This window comes from Seriola lalandi, unplaced genomic scaffold (genome assembly GCF_002814215.2).
Source record: "Seriola lalandi dorsalis isolate HSWRI2012SDOR001 ecotype SW California unplaced genomic scaffold, Sedor1 jcf7180002054947, whole genome shotgun sequence".
In the NCBI taxonomy this organism is placed as follows: domain Eukaryota; kingdom Metazoa; phylum Chordata; class Actinopteri; order Carangiformes; family Carangidae; genus Seriola; species Seriola lalandi.
In genome coordinates this window covers 792618-806803 of record NW_019525498.1, presented here as the reverse complement: position 1 = coordinate 806803, position 14186 = coordinate 792618, and the positions used below count along the sequence as shown (strand labels likewise).

The 14186-nt window shown below is 42.8% G+C and overlaps 1 protein-coding gene across 6 annotated transcripts in view; it reads right to left on the bottom strand.

The window, feature by feature from the left end:
• Window positions 1-14186, bottom strand: part of myo6a (myosin VIa) — a 111171-nt gene that overhangs the window by 92070 nt on the left and 4915 nt on the right. For 3 of the 6 annotated variants that reach the window (XM_087170428.1, XM_087170431.1, XM_087170432.1), the window contains exon 1: window positions 11419-11442. The exons of 1 other annotated variant lie outside the window; for it this stretch is intronic. In XM_087170428.1, coding sequence (XP_087026554.1) covers window positions 11419-11427 — 9 coding nt within the window. In that variant the 5' untranslated portion in view covers window positions 11428-11442. Of the gene's footprint in view, window positions 1-11418; window positions 11443-14186 lie in introns of those variants that run through there. 2 more of the 6 variants (XM_087170429.1, XM_087170433.1) reach the window with 1 other exon arrangement.

The window sequence follows — 14186 nt, the reverse complement described above, 5'->3', positions numbered from 1 at the left end:
CCCCCCCACCACACGCTGGCTTCCTGCCAAGCTGCAAACTCAATAAGAGCAAGTGTTCTATGGGAACTTAAAATAATTCCCTCCACAGTCGCTGCACTATCCGACTGAGACGCTGAGAGGCTCCCAAAATCAATTAAGGGAATTAAGTCATTATCAGCGGAGAACAATCGTCTCCTTTGTCGGAGTCGGTCCTGGAGCCGGAGGATAACAGGTCTGATCTCCTCATCAGACTCTCGGAGCGCAGTTGTGTCCGTGAGAGCAGAAACCAACCTGACGACATGATTCTGCGTGGAGGTCAGAGACGCCGCCCGGGAGCTAAAAGGTCACAGGTTCAAACAGTGTGTTCGTCAGGTAACCCCGAGCAACGCGCTGAAGCTGCTTCCTGCTGTAATCACTGTTCTGCATCAAGATGTTATTTTAGATGATGAAAGCTAATGTGAGTGGCGGAGGGATACAAGCGTGAGGCGGGAACGCTACTTTTAATAATACAACTACAAGCTGAGAACTGTTTTTTAAAGACAGAAAGGAGCGAGAAAAGTTAGTTTTAGTTTGTCTAACAGAACATTCATGTTGGACGATTCTGCAAAACTCTGCATTACGTTCCATTACACTTTACACTTTAATTTCCCAGTTCGTCTTCAAACCGTCTCGTGCAGATAAAAGCGAAAGACATTATCCCTCCTGAATAAGCAGAAGAAAAAGGGCCTGAACTCCGTGGAGCTTCAGCCCGATTCAAAGAGTCTGAAGCCTGAAGGTGGGACGACTGAATCCAGACCAAAGGTTGCTGGTGACTTATTGTCCCGGCTGTAAAATGTCCCCAGGGAACAAAGCACCAGACTGCATTTCTCTGTGATATAAGAGGGAGCCATTCAAGGAGAGAGACTCTGCCCTGCTGAATCTGTCCTCTGGCTGCTGAGTGCCAGGCAGCAGGTCGGAGACAGGTCAGATTCTGCTTCATCACGGCTGTGAGTCAAATCTATGTTGATATATTCGATACTAGCCAGAGCCTGGTCTTTAGTTGCTTCCCATCACAGCACTAAACTCACGCACGCAGCCGGGCACAGTGTCGTGCAGCAGGTTAATACAAACATTTCAAACTCCCACAGGGGAACGCTCTTCTCTGAAACTGCAGCAGCAGCAGCAGCGAGAGCATTTCTCCAGAACAATGAGTAAGTTCAGTCGCACCAAGAGGGTTTGATACAGTCTGACTGCAGCTGCGTGAGTTATGAAAAGACAAGATCAAACCTGCTGCAAACACTCTGCAGCCCACACAGGCCGCCACCGATGCACTGAGCATCGACCAGCACACAGGAAGTGATGCAACCACCTCCTGCGCTGTTAAACCGGGTTGAGCAACACCAATAAAAACTCTTGCATGGATGGAAGATGAAAGTATCACCGGGGTTATAATGTGGGTTGTTCCACTCATTGATGATTTTTCGGGGTCAAACCTCAGAAAGAACTCTACAAGAGAATCCCTTCACATTTGAACTGATTAGACTTTGGTGGTTAAAGGTCAAAGGTCACTGGTTCATACTTTCTGTGACTGTGGATGAACAGGGATGTGATCTGAAACTAGTCTGAGGTGTCATCTTCAAATGTCTGTTTTTTTCCGATTGTCAAAATCCAAAATATAAAAGTCTTCACACGTGAGAAGCTGGAGCCAGAGATTATTTGGTGTTTCTCATTAAATAGGTGGAACATTAACACTAATATCAGTTTATTATCAGAATGGTTATCAATTCATTTTCCTGTTGAGCGCCTTATTGTTTCTGCCCTAATTTACATAACTGAGTGACACAGTTTGATTGAATTGAAAGATTATTAATAATAAAACATTAATTGCTTTCTTATCTACTAATGATGAACTATTTTATCAACTGTGAATTTCTGACTTTAAACTTTAAACTTCTTCTTTCTGTTTGGCTGCAGACGACAAGAAATAACAACCAGAACAAATGAAAGGGAAAAATACAGAAAACAAAAGCTGCATTATAAAATAATACAAATTTAATAACTTAATAGGCCTAAGAAAGTATTTGTAATAAGCAGGTGCCATTCCTTCCTTTTAATCTGCTTGTACATTTGCATATAACTTCACTGAGGCAAGATGCAGTGATGCGTATGACTGTGTGCAGTCTTCACGCATCACCCCCAACGTAAACTTCAAGTCTGAGTTTAAACTTTAAAAACCAACCTCACTCTAAATTTAACATCAGACTGACACTGAATTCAAAGTCTCACCCAATAATTTCTGGTTTCACCGACAAACTTAAAACCCTGCAGCTGCAGAGGCGGCAGGTCCCAGAGACCCAGACAGCAGCAGCGAGCCTCGACTGCAGCTCATCATCACATTAATGCTTTTCTTTTTTTTTCCCACCAAAGCCTTAAACTAAAAGGGTACAGGACTAATCTATTTCCAGCCACTGGCCTAAATATTAAAATCCTCTGAGCAATTTGAGCTTCGCAGCCAACGTAAGGATCTGTCCGCGTCCTCTGGAACATCGTTTCCATTAACGTCCTCAGTCAGGTGAAAAATTAAAGACGCAAACGGAGCTGAGAAGTGAATATCTGCTGATGATTCCCAGAGCAGCCATCGGAGTGTGAGAGACGCTGCAAACACACACACACACACACACACACACACACACACACACACAGAGGCTTTATGCTAATGGTGGTTTCTGTTTTAAATTGGTTTGAGGATTTTGCCCTGAATGGAGATAATAACTGGAGGGAGAAAAAAGACAAATAAACTGGATGAATTTGTTCTTTTTGCTTTGGTTAAACAGTCGAGTGAATTCACACCAACAACCTGAGGAAATAAGTCTTTTTTAACCACTTTCACTTCAGCAGAAAGCAACTTATTCACTGCAGCTGTGTCAGCGTCAGGATTACAACAAGCACACGTGTGAATAATCGCCACTCAATATAAAATACCATTCACTATTTACACGAGTCACTTCTGTGTCTCATCCTCACATATCAACTCAAACCGATCAGATAAACGCCACAGACGCTCAGCGCTTCCTGTACGACCAGATGTGATGAGGCTACAAATCTCTGACTGATGTAGTTTTTATTTTTCAGAGAGACAGATGCTTTCACACCTTTTCAACATCTGGAGAGAGAAAAAAGCGCCTCAAGGGGCGACCAGCACAAACGCTCTGAGCGTCAGCTTTAAAGGGTCTGCGATTAATCTGTGATTATAGATCAGCTCTAGCTTCTATATTAATACTGTGAAAGTATCAAAGCCTCAGTCCACAGAGAAATGCACACAGCCTGTATTCAGAAACTGAGCCTTAAAACCAGCCGTCAGGACTTCTGGAACTTTGTGATGTCACAACGAAGCAGTCACCAGAGGCTCAGAGCCTCCTCTCTTCTGATTGGCTCACCGACCTGTTGTTACTAGAGCTCCAGAGAGAAGCCTGAGAGAGGAGATGTAAAACTACACTGAGATGGGTTTTATATCTTCTGATGGATCAACACTTCAAATAAAACACAGAAGAAGAAACATGGAGCTTTTAAAGCGCCTCATGTCCTTAAAGGTTCATTTTTAATTAATAATGTTTCTAAACTAACTGTACTCTGTATTTTCTGTAACGTACTTGTTTGGATATGTGTGTGATGTGATGAATAAATAAAGGAAGCTGTAATTATTAAAATATTAAATATGTTAATGTGTTGACAGATTGTTGCGCTGCCTCTAAGTGGCAAATAAACGTTTGAGTGCCTCCTGCCTTCATGTAACTGTAGATGGCTTTTAGCTTCATCCTGCTTTGTGGGGAGGAAGCTGGTGAACTGATGTATGATCAGGTGTTAACTGACAGAAGATCTGATGAACGTGTAAATGAATCGAAGGCGCCGGCTCTGCACAAATAATTTAAACTTCAGCAAAATTCAAACAGATGCGGTGAAACGTAAATCTGCTAATTCTGACACAATTAGCAACTTAACTGAATAAACCGAGTTTGACTTCTCAATAAAAACACCCTCACCGTGTCGGGATTTGCCTCATATGCAAACAAACGATGCAGAGAGGATTTTTGTTCTATTTTTCTTTCCCCTGTGCGTGAAAGACACACCTGTCCCGCACGGCGCTGCGACTGCGTCGACTGAGGCGTCCAGTATTTGGTTACAGAGAGTTTACATATTCAAACATCAGATGTTACAGTAGCTGCCAGTTGTTTGCTCTGCCGCGAAACGTCATGTTGAAATGGTTGAGTGTGTTAATCTTTCTGACAAAGGGGCAGAATCACTCACGTATACAAGGTTCATGTGAACGAATCTCTTCACAGATCAGCCAGTGTTTTCATGCACATGCACTGATTCCTCTAAGACGCAGAATAACTGCTGACAGTCGGTGAATGTGAGTCACTGGTGCGAACAGAAAAGTTGTCAAAGCTAAACTGTCCCGTCTGCGGCTGCCTCGGCGCTGCAGCAGTGTGAACGTGAGGACGATGAGCATCAGTTCATGTAAATTTTCCCACGATGGGAACAATGTTTGATTCATCTGCTCAGCTGAGTCTGTTTAAACTGCGGCGCTCTCACTCCTCTGCCTCTTTATTAGGCCGGACTCAAACTGAGCTGGGGGGATATTTTTGGGATGCCGTCACGCTGGCAGCTCGTCGACGTGCTCTTTGTGGTATTTTCTTTTTTGCTCCTGGTTAATTTCACCTCACTGTGCCACATTTAAAAGCTAAACACACACTTGTTCAACATCCATTACTGAGCAGCAGGGCCGTGGTGGAGACCACCGAGGCCAAACACAAGCCAAGTGAAACACGCCGAACATGTGGGTTCATGGTCAGACTCAGACTAAAAGGAGGTCGAGACGAAGTCAAGAGTCAAGATCTAAGACTTTGCTCCACTGAGTGTCGTTCTGTTTGTTTAAGTCATTTACTGCATCAAGGAAATTTACCAAATATTCTCAAGTGTCAGATAAGTTCCTCGTCTCTGTGTCATGTCATGGAGGTGGAATATCTTTGGATTTACAGCAGTTGTTCTGGTAAAACACGATTTTCTGACATTTTAAAAGACAACGAATTAATGAAATGATGACAAAAATATTCTTAATCAACTGAATTTAAATCATTTCACTGCATGTTGTCAGATCTTTCTTTTCTTTTATATCATGACAAATCTCTAAGATGGATTTCTCTCAGCGACGCAGGAGATACGGGAATTTGGACTCATGATCTGGTTTCTTGAACCCTGGCTACAGCGCCGCTTCCATGAGGCGGATTTTAAAAGGGACGGTCAAGAATGAAGGGGGGAGGGGGGAAGAACCATGATGCACACTGTGAGAGCCTGAGACGACGACACACATCTGCTTCCACAGCAAAATGACTGATGGAGTTAGCCTTTAAAAGGTTGATGCAACGTGACGTCTCTGATGGAGAAAGGGGCTCCTGCACCTTCTTCTGATGTTTATGAAACATCAACACTTCACCGGAGCCGCCGCAAATATCTGGACTTGGCGTGACGTTGTGTTGTAAACCGGACAGGAAACAGTCAGCAAACAAACCAGACGTGCAGCTACATGAGCACGCAGCAGAGCTGAAGTGTGTCAGGGTGGACGGTCTCTTTAACAGAAAATCCTTAAAGCCTTAAAATGAGACAACGTGCTGGAGATCAGGGCAGTAATGAAAACAAACTGTGTTTGGTTTGGATGCTTGAGTTGCAGCATCTGTCGCTTTGTGAGTTTGAGGGGACGACACATTTCAAAGCAGCAGCAGCAGAAGAAGAAGAAGAAGCAGCAGCTCTGTGTGAATCGGCCTGCAGTTATGTGTGCCGACCCACTCCTCTGCTGACAAACAGCTGATTGTTGGTTCTGTGTCGGGGCTCTCATCGGCGTTCATCGGGTCACGTGGTGAACAGAGAGACTGTGATGTGTTCGCAGACAAAACCCCCCCCGAGGGCAGATCGACAATAACAGAGCAACAGTCCACAGACTTCAGCCTGCTCTACAGTCAACACATTTACTTTATAACACTGTTCACTCCAGAACTACTGCTACATACAGCTGTCCAATCACAGGTCAGGTTTGACCGTTGTTTAGTTGTAATGTGTCGTATCTTACAATATTGTTAACTAGAATCACCTCTTCATGGTCGTATCCCTCCGCCCCCCTGTTTATCCAGAGTCATGTTAAATATTAACCATTTGTAAGTTACAGCTAATGTGAGGTCACGCTGACCTTTCACCTTTGACCCTCAAAATCTACTCAGTTCGTCCTTGAGTCCGAGTGAATGTTTTTGCCGAATTTGAAGAAGTTCCATCAAGGTGTTTCTGAGATATCACGTCCACCAGAATGAGTCGGACGGCGACATAAAACTTAATATTAAGCACTTTTTATAAATCTATCAAGTTAAAGTTCAGGTTTAAGATCAACTTTATCATCCATAAATATTATTTATTTCATGTATGGTTGAAAAGATGGACAAATATAATAAAAAAACACACCAAATAAAACACCAGAGGCCAGAAAAAGAGTGACGAGTATCAGCCAGTAACAGCAGCCTGTTCACAAACACATCCTTTACTCTGCGATCTGGAGTAATGACGCCTCGTTAGATATCGGACTTCTTCAGCTGGGTTTGTTATTATTTGATTCGCTGGGGGATAATTAACAGCAGCCGCCGGCCTCAGTCTGATCTGATCGTTTATTCTCTCACTGTGCAGAAGATTGAGACTCGTTAGTGTCTGAGATGAATATCTTGTTTCCTCCTCTGACAGCGCTCGTGACCTTTGAACAGCTGCTGGCCTACATGTTGGTTATCTTTACACAAGATGTCATAATGGTTCTATTTTCTGTTAACGAGCCTCATGCTTCCTCCTCCTCCTCTTCAGCTGCATCGTGACTCTCTTTTAATGGTAAGGCAGATGTAGAAACCAGACAATTCAAATGGTTAAAGGTCTAAAATGTAAAGTGATGATCTTATGTCATTACACCTTCAGTTCATGACATCCGAGAGATCAGACGTTCAAATGTTTGGTAGAGGACGCTCTGATCAATTATGAACTAGAGCAGCAACGATTAGTCGATTAATCAATTAGTCTGTCGATAGAAACTATTCTTTTTTTTTTTAAAGCAGAAATGTCAAATAGTTTCTGGTTTCAGCTTCTTAAATGTGAAAATTTGATGCTTTTCTTTTGTCACATGATTTTAAACTGAATCTCGTTGGGATCTGTGCGGTTGGTCGGACAAAACAAGACGTTTGAAGGCATCGCCATGAGCTACAGGAAATTATAAAAGGCATATTTCACTATTTACTGACATTTTATTGAGAAAAGAAATAATCATTAATCACGAGCAGGATAATGAAAATAATTGTTAGTTGCAGCTGTAATGTGAAACCTGTTTAAACTAAATTAAAACGGACTACGAAACTGAGCCTTAAAACCAGCCGTCAGGACTTCTGGAACTTTGTGATGTCACAACAAAGCAGAAATCACTCAGAAAACAGTCAGCCAATCAGAAAAGAGGCTCAGAGCCTCCTCTCTTCTGATTGGCTCACAGACCTGTTGTTACTAGAGCTGCAGAGAGAAGCCTGAGAGGAGAGCTTTTGGTTTTTACAACCACAAATATATTTTCTTATGGATCAACACTTCAAAGAACAATAATAAAAATAATAAAAGCGAAATATGGTCTGATAATGGGAAACATATCATCTACTGAGCTGTAAGTCAGTTCCTGTGCTAGGTGGGAACCCTATTCACCGTCACTCACGGATATAATTCAACCTTTAGCCACTTAAATTTCCTTTGAAACCTCCCTGTTGTGTCAGGAATCTTCTCATGAATGTTACCCAGCATTCTTTGTTGCCCGGCGATTCACCTGCGGCGACCACACCCACAGCACAGACTCGCCACAACAGGGTTTGTCAGAGGAGCGGAACACGTGCAGGTGAGTCCTTTCACTGAGGCAGAAATTAACCTGGCCCTCCCAAAACACACACACACACACACACACACACACACACACACACACACACACCTTTCTATACTTGTGAGTACTCTTATTGCAAAATGCAAAACCTGAACCATTCCAATTAAAATCCTAACCCCAGCTCTTAGCCTCAGCCTAAACCTAATTATATCCTCAACCTTAAACTTCAAACAGCCTTTTGAAGCAATAAGAACTGTCCACAACATCCTCACCAGAGCTGCAATGATTAGTCTATTAACCGGCTGATCGACAGATAATTAATCTGCAACCACTTTGGTAAATTATTAATTGTTTAAGTCAATGTTTAAGCTTCTCAAATTTGAAAAATCCACGCTTTTCCTTGTCTTACCTTTATAGTAAATTCAATATCTGTCTATCTATCTATCCTCACTACGATGGTTTACAACTGATGGTCCTCACAAAGATAGTAGAACAAGATCACACACACACAAATGTGCCCTGGATATTTCTTATTCAAATGTTCATTTATTCGAGTCACACTTTTATTGTTTATAGATATTAAATCCTCATGACTGAATCTAATCATACTGAAACTCATTTTGGGGACTGTGTATCTATATACATATCAAAACATCGAAGACAGAGAAGCACAAATCTTTTTCACAACTCCTTGTCAAAGATGTTTAGGTTAAGTGTTTCAGTAATATGTTATTTATATGATCTTAAAAACATCGATACTGGCCTCAAAGATCACATACGTCTTTGGTGTGACTCGACCGGAGCTTCAGTTTTGCTGATTTCAGCAGAGGCGTGGAATTTCTGAAGTGCTGATCTTTTACAAACTCCCTGTGATGCAGTTTAAAGATTTACGAGAGTCATCCTCCTCAAGTCGAAGTCTAACGCCAATAAAATGGGTCATAAGCAGCTAAAAAGTTGTACATTACACACAAGAGTCTTAAATCCTCGTCAATCCTCCTCAGCGTAATAATGAGTTTGAATACTGCGAGCGCTGAGGAGGTTTGAAGTCCTGGTTCTTCCCTAATTCAGATCATCTCTGAGCTGGCGGGAGGTGTGGAGGTCAAGGTGTCACACAGAGGTCACCTTTCATAACTCCAGTGGAAACACTCAGTGGTCAGCAGGAGATGGTCCTGAGGAATCTCCCCTCCAGCAGCCTGACCTGAAGTATCCAGATCCTTTACTTTAGTCAAAGTAATAATATACTATTACAAATAAAACTCCTGCATTCAGACTGTTACTTAAATAAAAATACAGGTGTATTAGAGAGTAGCATCAAAACATCCAAACACGATCAGAGGAGTAAAAATTACTCCGACATCAATAAGTAACATGTCGCAATTCTTAGGTTTCAGATTCTTAAATATGTTATGATAAATATGTAAATATATTTCCTGGTTTCCTTTAGACTTAAATAATAATAATAAACAAAAACTGTGTTTGAGTTCGGAACTGTTCATCGGACAAAACAAAGATATCTGAAGACGCCGCCTGAAGCTTGGGGCCAAACAACTAAATGATTGAGAAAATAATCAACAGATTAATCGATAATAAAAATAATCATTAGTGCCAGTCCTAGTCCTGTCTGTCCACTGAGATACCGCTGATGGTTACACTTCTTAGCGAGCTAGCTAATTATTTTTATTGCTGTAGTTACCAAACGGCGTCAGGTGCATCTCCACTGGACTGTCGCCTGATTCGAACGTAGACGAGCGACAGAGAGGAGACTGGGATTAAATCTGTGATGTGGAGAAACAGGATGTATATTGTGTATGTGGCTAAACAAAAGCGTATTAAATCCTTCTGGATTTTATCCGGATACGAGACACTTTCAACGACAATGCTGCGGTTCAACTCGTTACGTCCTGCCAACAATCTCGGCCTAATCCCGACTAAGTAGTTTTAGTTGTCTTTTAATGGTCATATGGATTATTTAGAGACGTGCTGACAATCTGTTTTTTAGGTATGACGACATGTTAAGAATAAAAGAGATAAAAATAGAGGTTACAGTGCACGTCTCTGTTCGGCCTCATCTGTGGCTGATAAGATTGACTCATCATGGAAAACTGAAAGAGGCTCGTGGAGAGTTTTAAAAGTTAAAAGTCTGTTTCCTGCCAACACTTGTTTTCTCAGGCTCTCTGTGATCCGTCTCCCTCACAGCAGATTATTTAACAAGCCTGACGGACAGGGACATTATACAGACGCCCCAAAAGGAAAGAGAGGAAGTGTCCAGCGTCACCGCCAATGAGACGAAGAGAGGACAACGAGGACTAGAGCTGCATCAGCACAGTTAGCCAGGGGCATCCTGGGAAATAAACACACACACTGTGTCCACATGAAGGAAGGGAAATTAACCTGAAAACCTGTTTCTCATGTGCACGTCCAGTGAGGAGGACGTCCAGTTACATAACGTCTCCTAGCAACCGAGCCAGGACGTCCAGTGGAGACAAGCAGGAAACAACAACAGTGAGACGTCTGAATGAGTGAAGTCTGATGTGGACGTGAGAGTTCAGAGTCTGAACCTGAACAACAGTCACCACACCTACTGAACCCTGATGGAGCACAATGGCTTCAGCTCAGTTTCACGTCCGCTGGTGACGACAGATTCAAGTTAAATGACAAGTGGATTCATTGATTAGCCAATCGACAGATATTGAAACTGTAACTATCTCTTGATGACTCATTAATAAATTAATTCATTTTTGAAGCAAAAATATGAATATTTTCTGCTTTTCTTCATCATCTGTGATGGTTAACTGAATGTGTAAGTTTAAGACGTTAGATGTCAGCTTGGGTTCTGGGAGATTGTGATGATTGATTTATAAACCAAACTAGTGATCAATTCAACAGGTAAATGACTGTCTAGTAATCAATAATGAAAATAACTGTTAATTGCAGCTGTAATGCTTCCTGTGCAGTGTGTATTAAAGTTATAGTTGGAGGAGTAAAACACTCAGAGAAACCAAATCCTGCAAGGTTTGGATGGTGGGTCCAGGTGGGCGGGGCTTGGTGACTGCTTTGTTGTGACATCACAAAGTTCCAGAAGTCCTGACGGCTGGTTTTAAGGCTCAGTTTCTGAATACAGGCTGTGTGCATTTCTCTGTGGACTGAGGCTTTGATACTTTCACAGTATTAATATAGAAGCTAGAGCTGATCTATAATCACACTACACATGGACACAGACCTTTACACTGGAGGAGCTTTAAGAGCTGAACACTTACAGCACAACTGACAGTTTTATCCAAAACATAGTTTGAAGACAGATCTCAAACTCGCACAATAGAAGAAAGCAGCAGTTAGAAGTCCAAGGTTCAGAGCTGTAAACCCTGGTAATGGCTGAAACAAGTATTCCTGTGTCATTTAAATATTTAAGAGAAGTGCTACAGAGAGCCGGATTAACTCCGGTCAAAGTCCTTCTGGAGTGAAGCCACAGAAACATAATGAGCAGTTTGACAAAGCAGAGAGGAGGAAGAAATACCACAAACATGCACCTTCTTCATGCTCGAGTCACCAGCAGTGATCTCTGGAGACTAATAGCTGGAAGCGAAGGAGGGACCGACACCGTGTTATTGTGTTTTCAATCTGCAGACACTTGTCGTGTCAGACCGGGCCTCCTCCCTAAATACCATTACTGAGTGGAGGCCTCGGCCTGACTCTGCACCGGGAGGCCTTGTGTTTCAAAGGTCACCGACACGTGATCCGCCCGGCCTCAGCACACGAATGGGCTGCCCTCGCGGTTGCTACGGTTACAGCCCCCGCCACCATAATGATATAATGATGGGTTGGGCTCATTTGCATGTCGACGTGACACGACGCGGTGATTCACTGAGAGGCTGCAGGGAAAGTGAGCATGAAAATACAGGTCTGCTGTCGAAGGCAAGAACTCGTGATTAAAGAGCCGACGGCAGAGACTTCATCCTGACAGCAGGGACCACATCTGCTGCTAAAAATACACACACTGTCTCCAGATCTGAAGACACAGACACTACAGAACACAATGCAAAGGCTGTGAATCGATCAAACACCTTCACCTTCAAATCTTAGGAGAAAACTTGTTTAATCCACCTTGAAATTCAGATTTTCCTGAAGCTCAGTCCCACTCACTGTGGGATTGAGAGTGAGTTTAACATCTAAAATGTTTAGCTGAAATACTTTAGAAGTGCAGATTTTTCATTATTGATTAATCTGCTTATCATTTTTCTGTTTGAGAAGCTAAAATTATCAATATTTTTTAGTCTATTATGAAAAAACTGTCGCTGATTCATTTTCTGTCAATCAACCAATTAATCAGCTCATTGTTGCAGCTCGAGAAGTTGTGGTAATGAAAGTAGAAGACACTGAACTTCAGGGAGACAGAGGGTGCGTCCAGGTGCCAGGTGTCTTTTCATTCATACACAACACAGATTCAGTGATCCAGTAAAAATAAAACCACTCTGATCTTTCCTCAAACTCGCTGCCAGCTGGTGAAACCTGGCGTCACCGAAAACACTAAAATATCATCAGTGTCGGAGCTTGTTGCTGAACAAGTCGACAAAACAGAACACGGCAACCTGTGCACATGTTCCTCTGCAAACATATGCACGTTTTCCTCCCACAGTTTCTGCTTGAAACCAGCGTGCAACAGCTTTTAATGAGCATCAAACTCCCGGGGGTCGTTTTGCACAAAGAGAATAATGCAAAAAAAATGTAGGTTTATTTTCGGTTATAGCCTCATCTATTAACTAAGATCACGTTTTCATTTCATCCGTTTGTTCTTAAGTCTTTAAATGATTGAAAACTGAGACAAATGTCCATCACAATTAATCCTAATCCACAAAATCTAATGATTTAATTTCAAAATAAGACGCAAAGAAAAGCAGACTAACCTTGACCTTAACCAGTTAATAATCGTACAGTGTTTTTCCTGAATAACAGACATGTTTTCAGCTTTAAAGCCTTTCCACTCCACTTTTCCAAGAGGAATACAGTGCGGTTGGTTTTTCATTCGGAGTGAGAAGGTAATCCGACCCGACTCCAGGAAACAACCTAAAAACACAAGGGTTTCTGGGTATAAAGACACAGATGTCGACATGTGATAGCCAGCGGTTCCAGCGCAGACGGAGGGAAAAGGACAGAGTTGAGATGATGTGATTTGAACCGTCATGGAGGCTGGATGAACATAAAATGACACTGAAGCGTCATCAGGTCAGGATAAAGTCACGAGGACCAGAGTTTGTTTTCAGTCTCATGAACCACGAAAACCTGCAACGTCCCAGTGTGAAGCCACAGATCCACTCGTGGAACCACGTGGCTTTTGTTTACAGTCTCTGCTTCACTTCAATCTGGCCGAGTGTGTGCGAACCAAAACACAACAGAGTCAAGTCTTCCAGGATGTTTGAGTCGTCCGTCCCCCCGCCACCACACCACACACACACACACACACCACACACCTCCCCGAGGGAGAAGGAAAACCCCTCAGAGGGAGGCGGTCGGGCTCGCAGACGGCGTGTAAGTCGACACTCTTCATCAGGAGGCGGTGGTCTGTGGCTCAGTGTGGCGTGACTAATTCACAGCTCACATTCCCCTAATTACAAAGGCTGACGAGGGGAGGTCCCAACCCCGTCCTCCTCCAGCACCCACATTAACGTATCTTCAGCGGAAACAAGATACCACCCCCCCACCTCACCACCCCCACGCTCCATCATCACCACAGAGGAGAGAGTGGATGATACAAGCTGCTGCTGCAGCTTCTGCCGGGTTCGACACCTCTGACCTGACGACCACAGACGTAATCCCGTCTGGAGACGGAGAAAATAAAGAGCCAATCAGAGGCCAGCTGGGAGGGACTAAGGTTAGCGAGGTTATGATGGTTATGATCACAACGGTTAACAACTCAACAGTTTAATCACGATGTTGGGACTGAAATGCCTCCGTGAGAGAGAAGAGCTTCGTCCAATTTTACAATGAGTATAAACTGACCCACAACACTGAGGCAGCCTGGTCTGACCCATAAAACAACCGGCTGATGTTAGATTATATTTATAGCTGCATCACAGATTAATCAATATCAGTGACTGCAAACCACAGGTCAGAAATAACAAAGATGTGTGAGGTGATTAAGAAACAGAAACACCGACACACTGAAGAGACTCTTGTCAAAAACAATTATTTTCATTATCGATTCCTCCTCCATCTTTTTTTCAATTATTCAATCATTTAGTCCAGTAATTACAGGCCAATTGTACTTGTTGCACTGTGGTGAGAAAATCCCACCCCACCC